The sequence below is a fragment of the Gobio gobio genome, assembly GCF_949357685.1.
Source record: "Gobio gobio genome assembly, chromosome: 1".
NCBI lineage: Eukaryota > Metazoa > Chordata > Actinopteri > Cypriniformes > Gobionidae > Gobio > Gobio gobio.
In genome coordinates this window covers 52311516-52331749 of record NC_137097.1, presented here as the reverse complement: position 1 = coordinate 52331749, position 20234 = coordinate 52311516, and the positions used below count along the sequence as shown (strand labels likewise).

The 20234-nt window shown below is 39.4% G+C and overlaps 2 protein-coding genes across 2 annotated transcripts; both read left to right on the top strand.

Annotated features, from left to right (window-relative positions):
• The first annotated feature begins 200 nt into the window (after positions 1-200).
• Positions 201-15954, top strand: ddx42 (DEAD (Asp-Glu-Ala-Asp) box helicase 42). The gene is made up of 18 exons (XM_079817525.1): positions 201-327; positions 694-918; positions 1228-1390; positions 1496-1557; positions 4536-4572; positions 8153-8305; positions 9023-9127; positions 9212-9331; positions 9429-9605; positions 9794-9922; positions 10730-10829; positions 12979-13026; positions 13150-13247; positions 13331-13607; positions 13746-13972; positions 14075-14185; positions 14407-14508; positions 14603-15954. The coding sequence occupies exons 2-18, from the start codon at positions 704-706 to the stop codon at positions 15182-15184; spliced, it is 2706 nt and encodes a 901-aa protein (XP_079673651.1). The 5' UTR covers positions 201-327; positions 694-703; the 3' UTR covers positions 15185-15954.
• A 1854-nt stretch (positions 15955-17808) lies between these two features.
• Positions 17809-19504, top strand: zp3e (zona pellucida glycoprotein 3e; the record flags this gene model as incomplete). The annotated part of the gene is made up of 8 exons (XM_079810711.1): positions 17809-18231; positions 18312-18433; positions 18520-18623; positions 18693-18870; positions 18943-19060; positions 19128-19207; positions 19280-19368; positions 19437-19504. The coding sequence occupies 8 exons, from the start codon at positions 17809-17811 to the stop codon at positions 19502-19504; spliced, it is 1182 nt and encodes a 393-aa protein (XP_079666837.1).
• Positions 19505-20234: the final 730 nt, after the last annotated feature.

Below are 20234 nucleotides of genomic sequence, written 5' to 3'. Positions count from 1 at the left end.
AAATTGTATCTAAATTAAACGATAATAAATAAATAAATACCGATATTATAATATCAATACTATTATTATCATCATACATTATACTGTAAGGTGAGGAAAAAGTATCATACACTGAAATAAGATTGGGATCTGGCAACCTTGGGTATTACGTTCTACACCAGACGCGTCGCGTACATTTTACCCACACACAAAACGAGTCCATTGTAAATGACGTAAAACGCAATCTCCAAGAAGTGTGCAGGATAGCCTGAAGTGGTAAATACGCTGTGGATAAATAAGGTGTCCACCCACTTTAGAAGATCGCTCTTTTCACCGTATCAGCTACAGGTAAATAAACAGAAAGCGAAGACATATATCTATTACTTCTTTGGCGCACGCACAGTGAAAATAATCGAATTACAATCCGGATACACACAGCTCAAGGCCTCTCCCCGGCCACGAGCATAGCATACCGAGATAGTGTCGCCTACTTGCTGTTTGACAACAAATATATTGAGAGAAATTTTAAATTAGCAAACACTGAAATGAAAGTTATGGCAACAACAGCAAAGCTGAGCGATATTTACAAGCAGATTCTGCAATTGTTGTGCTTCAGTTGCCTGATTGGGGTTATGAATATATGTATGTAAATTAATTAATTTTCTCGTTTATTTTACAAACGTTTTTTAACCCCAATCTGATGCTGTTTTGCAGCCCAACAGCAATGAACTGGAACAAGGGAGGCCCGAGTGGCAAGCGAGGCTTTGGATTCGGGGGATTCTCTCTTGCGAGTGGGAAGAAAGAGGAACCTCCAGTTCCCCCGAAGGCCCACTCCGCTTTTGGAAGTTCAGGACCACCAGGTGGATATGGCAAGAATCAACAGCTTTCGTCTTTTTACAAAATAGGAACAAAAAGAGCCAATTTCGACGAGGAGAATGCGTAAGTACTTAAAATCTGATACCTTTTAAAATGAAGACATTGCACCCCGAAATAAAAGTTAGTCCCAAAAAGAACATCTGCACCCTCATGTTGTTCATAAACCATATGTCTTCCTTTTTATGTAGAACACAAAAGGAGATGAGTTTTAAGTCACCATTTTCTTTTCTTTGCTTTTGTTGCACCTTTCATGAAAGTGACTGAGACTGTCATTATGCCTTATGTCTCCTTTTGGGGTTGAGTGAATGAATTAGTGTTAGGTGAATGAAAGAGGCTGTTACAATTAATGCTTGAAATGTTTTTGTTTTATAGTTATTTTGAGGATGATGAAGAGGAGTCAAGCAGTGCAGATCTGCCATATATACCCGCTGAGAACTCTCCCACTAGAAAGCAGTTCCAATCTGGAGGTGGAGGGGGAGGAGGAGGCTCAGACAGCGAGGACGACCCCCTTGATGCCTTTATGGCTGAGGTGGAGGTGAGAGCTGCATTCCCGAACTGATCTCTATCAGAACCGGCAGTGAACATTGTTGCTTTTTTGCTTTAATTATTGTTCTTTTAATTCTTTTGACTCTTCCTTCAGGATCAAGCAGCAAAGGACATGAAGAAACTTGAGGAAAAGGAAAAAGAGAAACATTTGGCCAAGTAAGATTCTGCAATTATCACTGAAAAAGACTATAATTTTAAAGGGGTGGTTGATCATGATTTCACTTTTTTAACTGTAGTTAGTGTAATGTTGCTGTTTGAGCTTAAACAACATCTGCAAAGTTTCGACGCTCAAAGTTCAAAGCAAAGGGAGATATTTTCTTTTAAAGAAATTGCTTTTTAAGTACTACAGCAAACGACTGGTAGGGACTACAACGAATTCCTCCAGGGTTAGTGATAGGGATGAAACGGTATGGAAATTTAACATCACGATTATAGTGACCCAAATTATCACGGTTATCAATATTATCACGGTTTTGTTCAAACGAGATGAAAGTGTTCAAAAAGAACAGATGCACACACGTAAAACATTTCAACAAGTTTTATATTTGAAATTCAACAAACAACAAATAACTAAAGCAACTCTAAGCACTTTTTTAAGATAGATTCTGTGGGATTTATTTCCTTAATGGCCGTCGTCAATAGCAACGCATAACGCATAAATAATAATAATTTGTCGTAAATATAATCTCTAATATTATCTCTGTAAATATATTCTCAAGAAATATTCCCATCAGTGTTCAGCTATGATGCATTTAAATCAAGCATATTTTGTGTTAGAGCCCAAACAGTATCCAAGTGAAATAATGCATATCCATATTTCCATATGATTTGACAGTTTATTTGATTAAATATCAAAATGTGTGCATCATACCTGACACCTAGATGAACACTTTACAGTCAGTTTTATGACTCATTCTCTTCAAATGCTAGTGAAGTTTGAAACGTGTATAACGTTACCAATGTTGTATGTAACTTTAGAGACAGTCCCTAAATTCGCCAACTTTATGCCAGTCATATCAGATGCGCTGTGGTTCTGCTGTGTTTTTTTAAACCATTTTCGCTGCTGAAATAGAACAAAAACAGTCAACCTCTGTATGATGAGAGAATCTCTTGCGTACATCGCACATTTATCTCTGCTTTGAGTGTAATGTTAGATTTCAGCGAGTGACAGCGGCGCGCGCTCTAAACATAACTCCGCTAATCTGAACGCCTCTGATTATGAGACATTGCATTCATAAACTCAATAGAAACACGTGTTTATAATGCGCAACGCGATTATAACAGATGGCTTTTGAGAAGACTATTATAAGCAACAGCCAGAGTAACTAGTGTGCAGCCGAAATAACGTTACACCTGCAAATGGCGGTTGTTAATGTCAAGCCCTGATTATTATCCCTTAAAATGTCACCCTAGTCTTGATTGAATTTGTTCGTTCGCTTCACATTATAATTTGCCAGACGTAGTTTTGGTATTGAGGTCAAAGTCCACTTGCCTTGCGTTCGTAGTTTTGAAGTGTTTTCCCCATTACAGTGACTTTCTTCTGGCATGTTCTGCAGACAAGGTGACCATCTTAGATTAAGTTTCCCTCAGGACTTTTGTAAAAGCCAAAATATGACAACACCTCAGATTTGGTCCTTTTAGAAGGCTGAACAATCCCCCGAGTGCTGTCACTGCCTTCTGACATTTCTTCTCATTCAGAAAACAGCGGTGCGCCAGACTGACGCTGACTGGACAAGACTTAGCGCGAGTTTTCACAACCGTGATAATCACACGCGGTTTTAATGATAATAAAATTTTTAACGATATTACTAACCGTCACTACATTTTATCGTGGTTTATCGTGACACCGGTAATCGTTTCATCCCTAGTTAGTGACATCATAACCCTGAAATTTACATAAACCCTGCCCCCGGGAACACACAACAAAGGGGGTGAGGCCATGTTGAGAAGAGGAAGAGTTGCTTTGGTAGTGTTGTTGTTATGCCGTCAATCTATGCGAGTTCAATGCAAGATTCGTGAAAAAGCTTGTTCTGATAGATGGAGCAGTTTCTACTTTAAAAGCAGAAGCTATAGTTTATGGGCCACAACCTGCAAGTATGTTTTATTCTTTGTTGATTCCATAACTAATTTCTATAGTTTTTTTGTTATAGCAACGCTGTTTGTCTCCACTAACTTTAGCTAGTTACCAAATTGCTAATTCAAATGTATCCGACAAACACCTACAAACTTCTATTTAATCCACCAGCGAACTTTGTATGTTGGTCTTTATGTGATCAATGTAAATTATTATTTGATTAGAGCTTTTATAGTGTTTACCCACATGCTTGTTTAGCTACGTAGCCCACTTAACATGGTTTTTGTAAACCTGATTCTATACTGTGGTTAAGTTAGTCTTCGTAATGCGCTCCTAGTTCTGGCGACAGATATTTGGCTACACTCGTTCTATAAAGAGAAAACTAACGGTCTGTCATCAAATAATCCCTTCGAGGACTGTCATGTGTTAGAATGATTATATGAAATGCATGGATATTTTGTGTGTATGAACATAAACAGCAGTATAATTTACAAATAACAGCGTATATAAGAAGTATGAGACGACTACAAAAAAACCCCATACCATTCTGAAACGTCCCGTAACAGCTGTTCTTGCGCATGTTCTGATCGATCCTCTTCACTAAATATGCCATTGTTTACAATACACCGGAGCACATGCAACAACTCGTATAGATAGTCTATGCTTGTAATGGTATGGGGTGTGACATTTCCGGACAGCGTGCACTATGCGGTTAGCGAATCACAACTAACCAATCTGAGCCCATTGTGTATTTCTGAGGGAGGGGCTTCATATAACCAAGAAACCATCAGGGTGTTTTTATGAGAAGGGACACCGTGTTGTAGAATAAAGCTAAATTATGTGAAAAATATTTTTTGTACAAAAATTTTAAATGAAGCATGAACACATGTTGGACTGCAAAAAGCTGATCAACCACCCCTTTAAGACCATTCATCCAGATAATATTTATAGCAGAGAGGATGGGAATAGAAAATGGGGGTTTATTGGTAGAATATGGGTTTCCATGGGTGATTGAGCGAGTCGCAGGGAAGTTTTTTTTTTCTCCGCTTGTTTCTTCCAGGGGTATACGGGATGACATTGAAGAAGAAGATGACCAAGTGAGTGACCCTCTTGACGTTACTACCGCCATCGTATCTTTGCCACAGCAATGGCTGTGCCCCACCTCCCTTACTATCTTTCTTGTTATACTTGTATGTGTGTATGTGTGTATGTGTGTATGTGTGTATGTGTGTATATGTGTATATATATATATATATATATATATATATATATATATATATATATATATATATATATATATATATATATATATATATATATATATATATATATATATATATATATATATATATATATATATATATATATATATATATATATATATATATATATTATACATGCATACATACATGCATACATACATGCATACATACATGCATACATACATGCATACATACATGCATACATACATGCATACATACATACATACATACACACATACACACACACATACATACATACATACACATACATACATACATACATACATACATACATACATACATACATACATGCATGCATACATACACACACACATACACACACACACATACATACACACACACATACACACATACATACATACATACATACATACATACATACATTCTTACATACATACATACATATATACACAGGGTTTGACATTAACTTTTTTGCTCACCAGCCACTGTGGCTAGTGGTTTTCCAAAGTTACTAGCCACTCAGCACTTTCACAGGTCACAATTTTGCCGTTTGGAAATGACATTTTATATGATTAATGTTGACTTTGGCATGCTTAAATTACTTGATTTTGAGTAATTTTACTTTTTAATTTTACAATTTTAAACTTTCAAATGCAGTGACCACCCAAATCAAGACTACATTGTTTATCAGCTGGTATGAGTTGTTTTTGTTAGGCTATATAAAAGAACAAAGAAGCAAATTACAAAAACAATAGTACATTTAAAAAAATGTTTTGTCAGGTTTATTTAATATGTATACATTTTAGGGCTGCACGTTTTCAAGTTTTTCATTAACCGTTAACCGAGGCCCTTAGCGGTTAATACTCGGTTAACCCAGCCGGATCTCACGAAAAATGCGTATAAATAGTACGAGTGTGTAATGTCGTGGAATGTATATGATACGCACTTTATGGCGTATTATACATACGAACCCCCCACCCCACTACCCTAAACCTACCCAAGAGAGCGTGTCATATATACGCCATAAAGTGCGTATCATATGCACGCGAAAAACAGCGTATCATATGCATGCCAAAATAAGTTTTGGCGTATACATTCCACGACATTGTGTGATCGGGGGGTTATTATTTTTAGTTTATTAAGTTGACGACCGCCATCTCCGTAGTGAACGCGCCTATAGAGAGAAATGCACATCATCGATTACATAATCAGAGAGTAGCCTATTTCTTTTCGTTTTAAATTGTTAAAAGACATTTCAAGCTGAATTTTGCACACATAAGTTGAAAGGCATTTGTTTGTGCATGCATGTAAAACATCTGCAGCATTTATAAAGTTCACTGATAATTATGCGTGCATTTATGAATTATTATCTAAATTAATAATGAAACAAGGACGAAGCATAAACTGCTTTGTTTGTTTAGAATGGAATGGATCGCATCGCAAATAGATCCGAATGAAGAAACGAACCATAGCCTAGTAGAAATTTTTTTTTCCGTCTATTTGAAAGTTAGGCTAATAAACATGTTGCATTCGGCGGCCTGATTATGTCATTTTTTAAGTTACATAGCCTGCCTCCAGTTTTCTTCAACTTTACTTATTAAGAGGCGATAGTTGACCGGCATAGCCTATCATCAAAATGTCTGGAAAACGAAATCTCTGCCGGTCACTTTGACCGGCACCCTTTTTTTCTAACTGAAACTCTGGTGTGCGCGCCGCAACCCCAAGATACAGACACACACAAAAAAAGGGTAGTTCGTTTTTAACACCTTTAATAACTGGTTGGACCACATTGGAAATGCATTTATAGAAATAAAACGCATGCAGTGGTAAGGACAGAGCAGTAAAAGTCGGTCACAGTGCGATCTGACAGCACCGCAGTAACTGCCCACCGCTGTTCTAATAGGCGCTCAAACATGTCACAGACGCTGTTCCACCTGGTTTTACAGGACTGTATTAGTTTGTGGTGTGGCAGTTTCATTTGTTGTTGTTTTCTTTCAAGCACTTTCGTTGCCCCTTGAGCTGTGGTTGAAATGGCTCACAAGCTTTGCAGCAGCGGAGATGACGCGGTTCAAAAAAAAGAGAAAATCCATCATTTATAGCTAGCTGAAGCGTATGCGCAAAGCATGACACAGAATGCCAATCAACGCCTCTATTAGCAGCCACAATGTTTTTTGCGTTGTCGTGCACACAGGCAGTTATAGATTCGGCTTTAGCACCACTGCACGTGTTTTGCGCTAGCATCGTGGGGATGGTAGGCTGGGCGAAGGCCCCGCGGCCGCCTCTCTAATGATCCCCTGGTGTTGGCTGTTGAGATGGTACAACAACGAGGTTGTACTTGAAGTATATCTAAGCACTGCATTGCAATACTTGCATTTTGCCCCGTCACTCTCAATTTTAAAGTGCTTCCACGCTGTACTTTTCTTTGCCCGCTTCATGTTAGAAAACTCATGACTTCTTCTTGTGGATATTACAAATGTCTGGCAGCGTTCTGGCGGTCTCTAGTGGTGCAAAAATATATTACAACTAAATTCAAAGCACGCCATTGACGCCACTTAACCGAGCAAAATGTTTCACTCGGTTACGCAATTTTTAACGGTTAATCGGTTAATCGGTTAACCATGGACACCCCTAATACATTTATTTAACATCTGTAGTTGTTTGATTAACATTAATGACAGACAGGTATTTAATCGGGCTGCTGAATACATGGACGTAATATTCTGACACGTATCCAGTTATTATCCACCCTGTTACGTACACTTAAGCCATAACCGACTGTGTTCATGCGAGATACTCCACACAATGGACATTTTGACATCTGTGTGCGTGTGTATTTGACTATTCAGGCGCAAGGAGAACTGATCTCGCGTGCGACAGAGAGAGCGCTTCGGTTGTGTGTCATTCAGCGTGATTCAGCCTATCCTGCCTTCACTAACTGCAAGTTAATCGATAAAGAATTGTAATTTAATTGTAATTTTGTGATACGACGGTCTTGCCATTTAATTTGGCAGAAATTATATTCAACCCTCCAAAGTGGCTAGTGGGAGTGGCTGCCTTACCCGCCACAGCTGAAATCTACCCGCATTTGGCGGGCTGATGGGTGTTAATGTCAAGCCCTGTGTGTGTGTGTATATATATATATATATATATATACATACACACACACACACACACACACACATCACACACACACATACATCAGTTTACAGACTGAGCCAGTAAAATGTGCTTTTGGTGATCGAGTTCAATAGAGAGTCTGTAGCTTGTTTTGTTTTTTGTTGGTGAACACTTGCTATGTCATAATTAGTTATTCTGGGTTCATTCCTTAGCATTACATATTTTATTGGACAAGTTGGATGACTTTCTGATATTCAGATATAAAGGCCTGATTGTCTTTGTTTTGATCTAAAGCATGGTTTTGTGTTCTTTGCAGGAAGCATATTTCCGTTACATGGCGGAGAACCCAACAGCTGGCTTGACCCAAGAGGAAGAGGAGGAAGAAGTGGACTATGACAGTGATGGAAATCCCATTGCTCCTACTACCAAAAAGATTATCTTGCCCCTGCCCCCCATAGACCACTCAGAGGTACTGTTACCATTTCCCTTCAGTAGTTGTTGCATTAACGTCCCTAAATAGAGTGCTGTAGGGATGGTGTAATTTTGTACTAGGCTGGAAGTTTGCATCTCCCTGGTTCCCTCAACTAAAAGCCATTAGGAATTTGGTCATTGGCTTTTGGATTATTGCAGAAAAAATACGCTCTGTGACCAACAAAAGTTTGATTTTTACATGTTTTGTTCAAGAAAATCTTCACAAATCATCACTTTTATGAATGTTGAAGCCTAAATACAATCACCAAAAGTAAAAAAAATCTAAAGTTTCCAACAACTTTTTCAATCTTTATTTAAAACGTACAAGTTGGATAGTTAGTGTAGTTTGCAAGAACGTGAGTATAAAATAAATGGGCTGTAAAAGGATGCCATTTAATGTCCCCAACAGTCTCTGTAGTCCCATTTAGCCACTTGATAGCAACCACATTTTTCAAGACAAGTAAAAGCTTTTAAAAAAAATCACATGGGGTTATTACTGGTTTATTTTATGACATAGAATAAAATCAGGCATTGACTTCAGAACGATGCAACTAGAAATAAAAAATTGCTCACTTGTTTCCAGGTTTCCATATTCATTCCTGCAGCACTCTATTGATGAGCAAGTACATTGTAGTTTATTATATCTCTCATATCATAAAGCAGCTGTATATACGAGATGTAAACAAAGACCCATTTACCTCTCTTCTGTATGTAGATTGACTATCCTCCCTTTGAAAAGAACTTCTTTATTGAGCATGAGGAACTCAGCAGTCTGACTGGGGCTGGAGTGGTGGAACTGAGACAGAAACTCAACCTGAAGGTCAATGGGAGCACACACAAGTACATACACAAATGATGATTCTCTTTCTTTCAACCAAAATTAAACCATATTCAAAATGAACAGGTTTCAGGTGCAGCCCCTCCTAAACCATCCACCAGCTTTGCCCACTTTGGATTTGATGAGCAACTTATGCACCAGATCCGTAAATCGGAGTACACTCAACCCACACCCATCCAGTGCCAGGTGAGCTGTCAAACCCACCCACAAATGACCCTTTCATTTATGCTAGTAGTCATTTTTGATATTTTTTTCTAAAGTAATGTGTATGTTGTTTCACTAGGGTGTTCCCATATCTTTGAGTGGCAGAGATATGATTGGCATTGCCAAAACCGGCAGTGGAAAGACAGCAGCTTTTATTTGGCCAATGCTGGTGCACATCATGGACCAAAAGGAGCTGGAGCCAGGAGAAGGACCCATTGCTGTAATTGTCTGCCCCACCAGAGAGCTCTGTCAACAGGTCAGTGAGAAAGAAAGCTCCTTTAAGTTTGAGGAAGGTGTAAGACATGAATGAGTGGAAGGAGATGGAAAAATAACTACTGAGCACAAGAATTAAATGTTTTTTTTATGAAGTAGTCTTGGTCATGAATCAAGGTTTTGTGTGTTTTAGATTTTAATCAATTTGCATTGCTTACCTCTGTGGTTCAGATCCATGCCGAATGCAAGCGATTTGGGAAGGTATATGGTCTCCGCTCAGTGGCAGTGTACGGAGGCGGCAGCATGTGGGAACAAGCCAAAGCTCTACAGGATGGAGCTGAAATTGTTGTCTGCACTCCAGTAAGAACATCTTGGCCCGGTTTCACAAACAGGGCTTAGATTAAGCCAGGATTAGGCCTTGGCTCAATGGGGACTTTTAAGTAGCTTTTATAGACATGCCTTTACTGGTGTGCATCTGGAGACAAAACAATGGCATTGGTATATTTTCAAATGCTCTGGAATTTAATATACTCCTCCGAGGCCATTGTTTCGATCATTGCCTAACTCGGTCAGTATGAAGTGAACATATTCAGGATTCTTAAGAGCGGATTTTTGATATCTCGAATGGTTTGGCCGTGGCGAAGCAACGAATTTATGGCGAGAAAAGGGAAACAGGAAGTGTGTTACAACTTTTGCAAACATTGACTGATTTGGATGAAACTTCAGCTGTGTGTTCGTTGTAAGATGCCAATCGCATAGATAGGACTTTTGTGAGTCAAAGTTATAGCGCCACCAACTGGCAGCAGGAAGTGTGTCACTTTCAAAAATGCTTTGAATCACCATCTTATTTTCACCCAATTTACTTCAAACTTCATCAGTATAATGTGAAAACATGACAGATAGAGACGTATGAAATGGATTCCTGAAATTTTAAATACTGTTGCCATGGCAACGTGTCAAAGTAGAAATGTCACTGCAAGTTGCTTTCAGTTAAAACAGCTCAAAGATGCATTTTAGTCTGGGACTAGGTTTAAGCCTTGTATGTGAAACCAGCATTTATCTTTCGATGCACAACCTCATTCAACTTGTTTCTATTTTCTAGAGGTGTTCCTTGGTTTATCTTTTGAAGTGAATATATTGTATGAAGATGTCATTGTTTTCACACAGGGTCGTCTGATTGATCATGTGAAGAAGAAAGCTACATCTCTCCAGCGAGTGACCTACCTGGTATTTGATGAAGCTGATCGCATGTTTGATATGGGCTTTGGTATGTGTGAAATTTCTTTTTTTAATTTTTGTATATCATTCATTTTTATTGCATGTTTTTATTTATTTATCTCCGTTAAAACAGCAGCGTATTTCACAGTTGCTGTTTGGTCACAAACGTATTGAATTAAATAGATAATTTTATCATGTACTCGCCCTCATGTTGTTCCAAACCCATAAGACTATTGTTCATCTTTGAACAGAAATGAAGAACTTTTTAATGAAATCTGAGAGATTAAAGTTTTTTCCACTAAAACCAGCTTCAAAATGTCCATAAAGCCAGTTTAATTCAGTCTTCTGAAGAGACATGATCACTTATATGGTGAACAGATTTAATTTAGGCTTTTATTATTCACATATAAACTAGGGGTGCACCGATCCGATATTAGGATCGGATATCGGCCGCGATACTGACAAAATAGCTGGATCGGGGATCGGAAAAATTAACAGATCCACAAGCCGATCCAGGTGTTTTTTTCCGACGCAGCAGAACCTACGTCATTCGTCAGCTTCACGTGTGTCGCAGGCTAGAAGGGAGCGAGCCAGAGAGTCGGCTGTGTGGAGGAGATATTTCACGCTTGCCACGCCAACTAGTTCGTCGCTGTTTCGAGGGTATTACTGCAAAGTCAGGGTCTTTCCTGCATTGACATTTTTTTGACGGCCAAAGCCTAATTTGATGAGTTATTGTGATTTACGAGTGATGTAGAACAGATGCTGCGCTTGTGACTGAGTGACAGAGAGACCGATCTGAGAGCTCCTCCCCCGTGCGCGCTCTCTGGGTCTTCAAAATAATCAGTGTTCGCTCTCATATTTCACATATTAATCCAAATCAAAAGCTCGGAAGACCGAAACCATGTTGCACGTGACACATTCGGACAATTTTGTCCTTGAATTATCACTGGGTGTGAATTGCGCTCAAAAAACATTGACTCTTCTCTGACCAGCTGACATAAAGCATACTTTCAATAAGCGGGAGACAAATTATATCCAGTTATGAAGTGTTTTCGGTGTGTTGACATCTTTCGCGATGTTCTAACAGATGGGATTCGCACACAACGCGTCTGCTAATGTCCGATTCGTGACCTAATGACTCCTTTGAACCGAATCATTTTAACGACTGGCCAGAACAACTGATCTGTCCAACACTGAACTCATGAACTCAGTTTATTAATTTACTCAGAACGCAACTGAAATGAGAACACAAGTGTGCTTACCCATTTTAGCAAGAGTGGGTAGTAAGAATTATTTTTAATTATCAACAGTATTTCATCTTATTTCTGTTGACAATGTGTAGTAAAATAAATAGGCCTAGCCTACAATCATTTAATCTGGAGTGAGGTGAAACCAGAACAAAGTTGTTATTAGCTAGCTGAAAATTTTCATTAAATTGCATATGGTAGAAAATTAGACTATTTGTTAATTTGTAATGCTACTTTTTAATATTTATATGATTATATACCAAAACAATTATCTGTAGTGTAAAAAATGTTTGGTAACTGTCAGATTACTGTATGTTTGACCAATACACTGTTTTTTGTTTCCACTGCTACATTTTATTTATTTAAAGAAGTTAGATTACATTCTATTTTAGATTTGAATGCACAATTGTTTTTTAAATAAATAAGAATTCAACACCTTACATACATCTGTTATTTTGTCTTAGTTATGTTTAGTTAGTAAAGTCTGGTGCCTTTAGTCTCTTCAAGGAAGGTATAAGGTGGAAGATATACAGTTTATTATTAATTCAACAATATATCGGATCGGTATCGGGTATCGACAGATACACAAAGCCCAGGCATCGGTATCGGTATCGGGACTGAAAAAGTCGGATCGGTGCACCCCTAATATAAACATTGATCAGCACACATACATAGAACACATCAAATTTGGTGAATGGAAACTTGAATGCGCTTGCAAAACAAACCTCATTGGTTCTCACACATAACGTTACGGTAACGTTTACCATATTCAATGTGCTCTAAGTATGTGCACTGATCAGTGTTGATAAAAAGCCTAAATTAAATCGGTTCAGACCAACATGAGGGTGAGTAAATGATGGTAGAATTTTGTATTTTTGGGTGAAATATCCCTTTATGGTAAAAATGTATAATCGTGATGCCCTTGTCTTAAATTTAATCTGCATTATACAGAATACCAAGTGAGATCCATTGCCAGTCATGTCAGACCTGATCGACAGAGTAAGTGTCTTTCATATTCATATTATTGAGCTGCTTTAAAGCATTTCTACTAGTTTCCAGCTTGACTCCATCCAGTTAATTTATTGTACTTATAAGCCCTTCATGACCTCTGATCTCCCACAGCTCTGCTATTCAGTGCTACATTTCGGAAGAAAATCGAAAAGCTGGCACGAGATATTTTGATCGACCCCATCCGTGTTGTCCAGGGAGACATAGGAGAGGTGCAGCCCTTGTTTCTTATAGAAGAATTTGTGCAAATGGTGTTTGAATATGTCTATTAAAACTTATTTTCTTATCCTCCCAGGCTAATGAAGATGTCACTCAGATAGTGGAGGTGCTGCAGTCTGGGAAGGAGAAGTGGGGTTGGCTGACACGCAGGCTGGTGGAGTTCACCTCTGCTGGATCAGTGCTGGTTTTTGTCACTAAAAAGGCTAACTGCGAGGAGCTGGCTACAAATTTGAATCAGGAAGGTTATAGCCTGGGGCTGCTCCATGGAGACATGGATCAGAGCGAGAGGAACAAAGTCATTGCTGACTTTAAGAAGAAGAATCTGCCTGTATTGGTAGCTACTGATGTTGCTGGTTAGTGTTATTTAATCTTATTTTGAGTATCTATCTGCATCTGTTTGGGATAGATTAACTGTTTCCATTTGTGTACTTTTATTATTATTATTATTATCTATGTATTCATTCAAATTCATTTTCTCTTTAATTTCTCAGCTCGCGGGTTGGATATTCCATCTATCCGCACAGTTGTGAACTACGATGTAGCACGAGACATCGACACACACACACATCGAATTGGTAGAACAGGTCGTGCAGGAGAGAAAGGTGTAGCTTACACTCTGCTCACCACTAAAGACACTTCATTCGCTGGTGACCTGGTTCGCAATTTAGAGGGAGCCAATCAGAGTGTTTCAAAGGAGCTGATGGACCTGGCAATGCAGGTAAAACATCCTGTGTACAATATACATTTTTCGTAGTACATGTTTTTCTGCATTTTTTTCACCAACTTTGCATCTACTGTTTTTTTGTGTGTGTTTTTACAGAATCCCTGGTTCAGGAAATCTCGCTTTAAGGCAGGGAAAGGGAAGAAGCTAAATATTGGAGGTGGAGGCCTGGGTTACAGAGAGAGACCTGGCCTTGGATCTGAATCCACTGTTAGTTTGACATTACTTTTGCTTTATTTTTTATTTTAGTATTTATTTATTTAATTTTTTATTATAAAAATGTTTATCACAGTTAGTTTGATAACTAACTTTTTTTCCCCCTCCCCCTTCTTTGATTTTCCATAGAACCTAGTTATTCATGTGTTTGCAATTACTGAGGAACCAGAGCAATTCATTGCTAATGCATTTATTATCATTGCATCTTCTATCAGGAGCGCAGTAGTAGTGGTGCCTCCCTTGGTAACTATGAGGCCTACAAACCCTCCTCTGGAGCCATGGGAGACCGTATGTCTGCCCTGAAACAAGCTTTTCAGGTAAAAAAAAAAGTCTGATTCTCTTCACCTAGTGTTTTATAGTTGGATGTACCAATATTTGGAGTTTGTTAAACATGCTCTTGTTTTCTCTCAGGCTCAGTATAAAAACCACTTTGTGGCGGCATCTGGTGTTCCTCCTAAACTTACCACAAAGTCCAGCAGCTCCTCTGGGTGGACCAGTGCAGGAAGTCTAAGTTCTTTGCCTTCAGGAGCACCTGAGGGGCCTGACAGACCCCACCTGTCCTTTTCTCCATCATCATCATCATCCTCCTCCTCCTCATTTCCCTCCATGCCGCCACCCCCTGCCCTCAGCTCAGGCACCAAAATGAGCGGCTTCAGTAGCGCGGGCTCCCTGAGTTCGATTTCAGACTCTTACTCTAGCTCTTCTTCAAAAGAGGGGTCCCGTAGCGATAGGAATGCTGACGACAGGGGTCGTCATGGAGAAAGTCATTATCGTCATGGTGACAGGCATAGTGGGGGAGACCGTGATCACTACAGGGAAAGGGACCGCTATAGTGACAGAGAACGTCATGGTGATAGCCGAAACGGTGAAGGGAGCCATAGGGACAGAGAGGGACGGTCAGAACGAGATGGGGGTGAGAGGTCAGGGACTCATAAAGACAGCTTTGCAGTTCCTGATCCCCCCAAACGAAAGAAAAGTAGATGGGACAATTAAAGTGTATAGGACAGAAGCAGTCAACTGTTCTTAGATCAGAACACACAGCTGACCCAGTCTCCCCAGCAGTGTCTTTATTTGTATGTTTTTTTTTTGGAGGGTGGGGGGGTTCAAGCTGTTTGAGACATTTAGAGCTGTGAATTGGCAGGATGAGTAACCAAATGCATCTTGAGCCCAAGTGTTGTGTTAAAGTAGATACCTGTTCAGTGGCACACAAGTTGTTTCCTTCTGAAGAGACTAATAGGATGAGAAACTGTTGAGTCTGGCTGTGTAACACGAAAAATAATCTGATTTCAAATGGTTGAATACTTTTTTTTTTATTACTGTGTACTATTAATGTAACTATTTGTGAACTATATATTTTCTTTAAGATTCTCCTGCGTGTTTCAATGTGTTCTATGTCATGTTTCAAACACCAACATTTTTTTAAGTTCTTAATTTCCATTAATGAGCTTGTCATTTGTTCGTATCTGTTAATATTTTAAATTCAATTTATTTTAGTAGACTGTTCAGATTATTGTCTTTTAGTGCTGACCAGCATATAGTTCAAGAAGGAATTAAGTCTCTGATCAACGTAATCATAAAAGTTGTAATGGGGAGAAAACATGTAAGTGAACCTATAATAAAATCAATGTTACGATCTTGCATTCCTTTGGTTCTGAACTAAATCACTCCATTTCAGACCCTTGTGAAGATTGCTGTTGATGTGAGGGAAGAACGTTTGTAACAATATAAACCTGACAATAAACATACTGAACTTTATTATTTTGGATACTTTAGTGTACAATTCTGTCTGTGGCCATGTTTCTGACTGAATTAAAAAGAAGACACAAAAAGACTTGAGGTTGTTTCAGAGAATTGGTCTGTCATTTTGAATCATTTGGTTTAGCTACTAATAACCTGCCCATATATACTTCCAGTGCTGCCTTGTGATTACGAGCTCATCCCTTAGAAAAAATAACTGCAGTACATTGAAATATAACTGCAGTACAATGAAGTACAACGGTAGATTTGCAGTATAATGAAGCATAGATGCCATAAAGCAGTAGGCTACATCAAAGTATTTCGTGTCCAAAAAAAATGAATTTTTCTACATGTAACAACTACATATTACTTTAAAAAAAACTGCAGTATTTTTTTTGTAAGGGATCGCATTCAAATTTTTACTTGAGAGGGCGTTCATGTCCAACTTTTTAACTAGTGCAGTGTTCCAGTTGGTTTTGAATATGCCCTTCACTCGCTGCTTCCCTCCGTTTCATTCACACACTCGGATGTGCGTCATCATTGCTTACGCATGAGTGCCCACTACTGGCGGAACTTTTGCAATGGACTGAACAATGCTGTTCCACTCCACTTTTAGACACACTTGCGAATCCTTGCCACCATTTTGAAGTGTGTTCCACTTCGGGAAGTTTATATGGACAGACCCTTGGTCCCTCGATTTTGACCGAGGGAGTGAGTCTACTTCACATGTACACTTCAGGCAGCTTCATATACCACAATGCAACACGATTGTGATGTCACCGCATATCACATTTAATTTATTTACCCCACCACAAACAACTCTATGATATTTTAATAATTTTTTTAAAACATTTAAAAAACCCACACATGCCTGTATACATATAGAATACTGCATTAAACAATTTCGTAAGGGAAAAACATAATAATAAATAAACTCCATTGTGGATTCCAGGTGATCAAGGGCTTAGGACGTTCCAGTTCAGTCCATTGCAAAGGTTCCTCCAGTAGTGGGCACTCATGCACGTTAGCAATGACGCACATCCGAGTGAACAAGACGGAGGGAAGATAACGAGTGAAGGGCATAATAAAAACTAACTGGAACGCAGCACTAGAATGTCCTAAACCCTTGATCACTTGGAATCCACAATGGATTTTTTTTATTTTGATTTATTTTTTTCCTTTACGAAATTGTTTAATGCAGCATTATATGTGTATATAGGTGTGTTTCGGTTGTTTTAAATGTTTAAAAAAAAGAATAATTAAAATATTATACGGTTGTTTGTGGTGAGGTAAATTAAAAGCGATATGCGGTGACATCACATTCTTGTTGCATTGTGGTATATGAAGCTGCCTGTCCATAGGTCTGTCCATAAACTTCCCTCTTCCACTTCACAAAGTGGAACTTCAAAATGGCAGCAGGGATTCCCCCGAGGGGAAGTGCTTAGGGAAGTTCGCAAGTGCGTGTCTAAAAGTGGAGTGGAACGCAGCATTGGTAGCTAGTAACTAGGTAACTAGGAAACTAGGGTTTTTTTTACGATAATTCTGATAGCACGTGAAGGCAGCACTAAAGAATCAATGACTTGCACCTGTGACATATTGATTGAGTAAATTGGCAGGTGCAGAGAAAAATTATGCTCATCATGAGAAAGGTGGAGCCATGCTGATTTACATCTGTATAAATTTGAATTGTAGCACCCTAATGTGTCATTGAAACAAGCTTGGCAATAATGGGGTTTTGGCAGGTTGTATTTGGATTGGTGTTTATTCTTGCTCTTGGATTTTCTGAAGCACAATGGAGAGCAAGAGCAGCACATAGTCAGAGTCCAAGCAAGTTTAGGCCTAGGTCATTGGCTCAAGCTTCTCAACAGGCTGATTCCAGGATGTCTTTGGTTCACAGTAACTCTGTATTTGCACCACAAAGGTTTCCTACTCAGTATCCTGTCCAGACTCCAGTCAGGACTGACTTTGGAAAGGCTTCTCAAGATTTTCTGGGTGTTCAGTCAAAAGAGCTGTTGCAGGGTCCAATGGCGAAACTGACGTGGAGTTTTCCAAGTCTACCAGAGGAACCACAGCAGCCAGACGTCCCTTTTGAGCTGCCACATCCTGTCCCTGCCAACAGTGTAGCTGCTCAGTGTGGAGAGAATTCCGTATATGTGGAAGTGATGAAGGACTTCTTTGGGACTGGGCACCTGCTGTTGTCCTCTGCTTTTAGACTGGGAGGCTGTACTGCAACTGGAGAGGATTCTTCTGCTCAAGTGCTTGTCTTTGAGTCTGACCTGCATGGATGTAGCAGCACATCAATGGTAGGGTTCTGTTTTGTTATCATGGGTATTTTCGAACTGTCCCTGTGAGTAATGTTCAATAAAATTGTTTTCTTTCTTAGGTGACTGAGGATGCACTTGTCTATACGTTCACCCTCATCTACACCCCACAAGAGGTTTCATATGGTGTTCCTATTGTCAGGAGTAGTGGTGTGGTGGTTGGTATCGAGTGTCATTATCCAAGGTTAGGATTAAATTAATTCAGGCTCACTGGATCTGCTGATCTCACCATTTATGGACCTGAGATGACTTCTTGTTTAACTCCTACAGAATGCATAATGTGAGCAGCGACGCCTTAATGCCCACTTGGATCCCATATGCCTCATCTAAGGTTGCAGAGGAAGTCTTTGTCTTCTCCCTCAAGCTCATGACTGGTTGGTGTATCCCAAACAGATTTATTGCATGCCTGTGCTGGTGAACCTATTAACACTCTCTCTTTGCAGATGACTGGAGATTTGAGAGACCTTCTAACCAGTACTTTCTGGGTGACCTGATAAATTTTGAAGCATCAGTGTATTTGTACAGCCATGTCCCTGTCCGTGTGTTTGTGGACAACTGCGTGGCTACTGCAGTCCCTGATGTCGCTTCTGTCCCCAGATACTCCTTTATTGAGAATAATGGGTAAGAGGTGCTACCTCATGTACACCAGCTTCCAGAAGAGTTGCAGGATTTCTAACTGGGTTCTGTTCACAGGTGCCTGGTTGATGCCAAGCTCACAGGCTCCACGTCTCACTTTATGCCTCGGACTGAAGGTGATAAGCTACAGTTTCAGCTAGAGGCGTTCAGGTTCCAGCAAGCAGACAGTGGACTGGTATGCATGTTGTAGTTGTGCAGCTCTGTGGTTTGCAATCATGGTGTACAAAGAACTGTCTTTGCAGGTCTACATCACATGCATTTTGAAGGTGGCTGCAGCAACTTCAAGTTCTGAACAGAAAGCTTGTTCGTTCTCTGCTAATGGGTATGTTGCCTGCTAGATATATGTACAGGTACATTTGCTATTTTCAACTTAATTGAGGGTTTGTCTTGTCAGTTGGGTGTCCGCAGATGGTTCTGACCAGGTGTGTGGCTGCTGTGACACCACTTGTAGCATCAGAAGTGGAAGTGATCAGCCGCTTACAGGTATGGACTAACTCTGGTCATTTGTTGTCATGCATGGATTTAGTTCTCACTAATCATTTGTTCCTCAGATCTACGATGGGAAAGAACATCTGTTGGCCCAATCAATGTTAAGGAATATGGCTATGGCCAAAGATAACTGGAAATGCTATGTCTTCTGGTAATTTAATAAAAATGGTCATAAGGTTGGTTTGTGTATGGTGTTTACTTGCACACATACTACACTTAAACATGCACTGTATTGGGACACCCCTCATTGACTTCAGGTGTTCCACTCAAGTCCATGGCCACAGGTGTATAAAATCATGCACATAGGCATGCAGACTGCTTCTACATACATTTGTGAAATAATGGGTCGGTCTCTTGGGGCTAAGAATTTCAAGCATGGGTAGTACTGTGATCGGTTGCTAGCTGTGCAATAAGTCAATTTGTGACATTTTCTCACTACTAAATATTCCACGTCAACTGTTAGTGGTATAACAAAGTGGGAACAATAGTTTTTTTTTTTTTTTTTTTTTAAGACTTCTAAAAAGTAATGTTGACAAATACAAACATGTCTATGAAAACATGACTAGAGTAAAAAGAACTGCTAGATTATGACGCATCATTATGATGCTGTCTAACGCTAACCAATCAGACCTCAGGTACCCTTCAAAAGCGATAACAATCAGACACTTAAGTCAGGGCAATCATCGTTTTCATGACTGATTGTCGCTGTCACGGAGTACTCGAGTACTCCTGACATCCCTATAGCTATGGACCTCCAAACTTCATGTGGACTTCAGATTAGCTCAAAGTGCAAAGCGTCAGATGCAGTGGTGCATTCTGCTACTGGACTCTTGAGCAGTGGAGACGTTCTCTGGAGTGAT

Bases quoted from the DNA above. Each gene is read 5' to 3' on its own strand.
- ddx42 (XM_079817525.1), top strand. From the start codon at position 704: ATGAACTGGAACAAGGGAGGCCCGAGTGGCAAGCGAGGCTTTGGATTC. The intron at 1,558-4,535 runs GTAAGATTCTGC...TGTTTCTTCCAG, and splicing joins AAAGAGAAACATTTGGCCAA to GGGTATACGGGATGACATTG. The intron at 9,923-10,729 runs GTAAGAACATCT...GTTTTCACACAG, and splicing joins AAATTGTTGTCTGCACTCCA to GGTCGTCTGATTGATCATGT.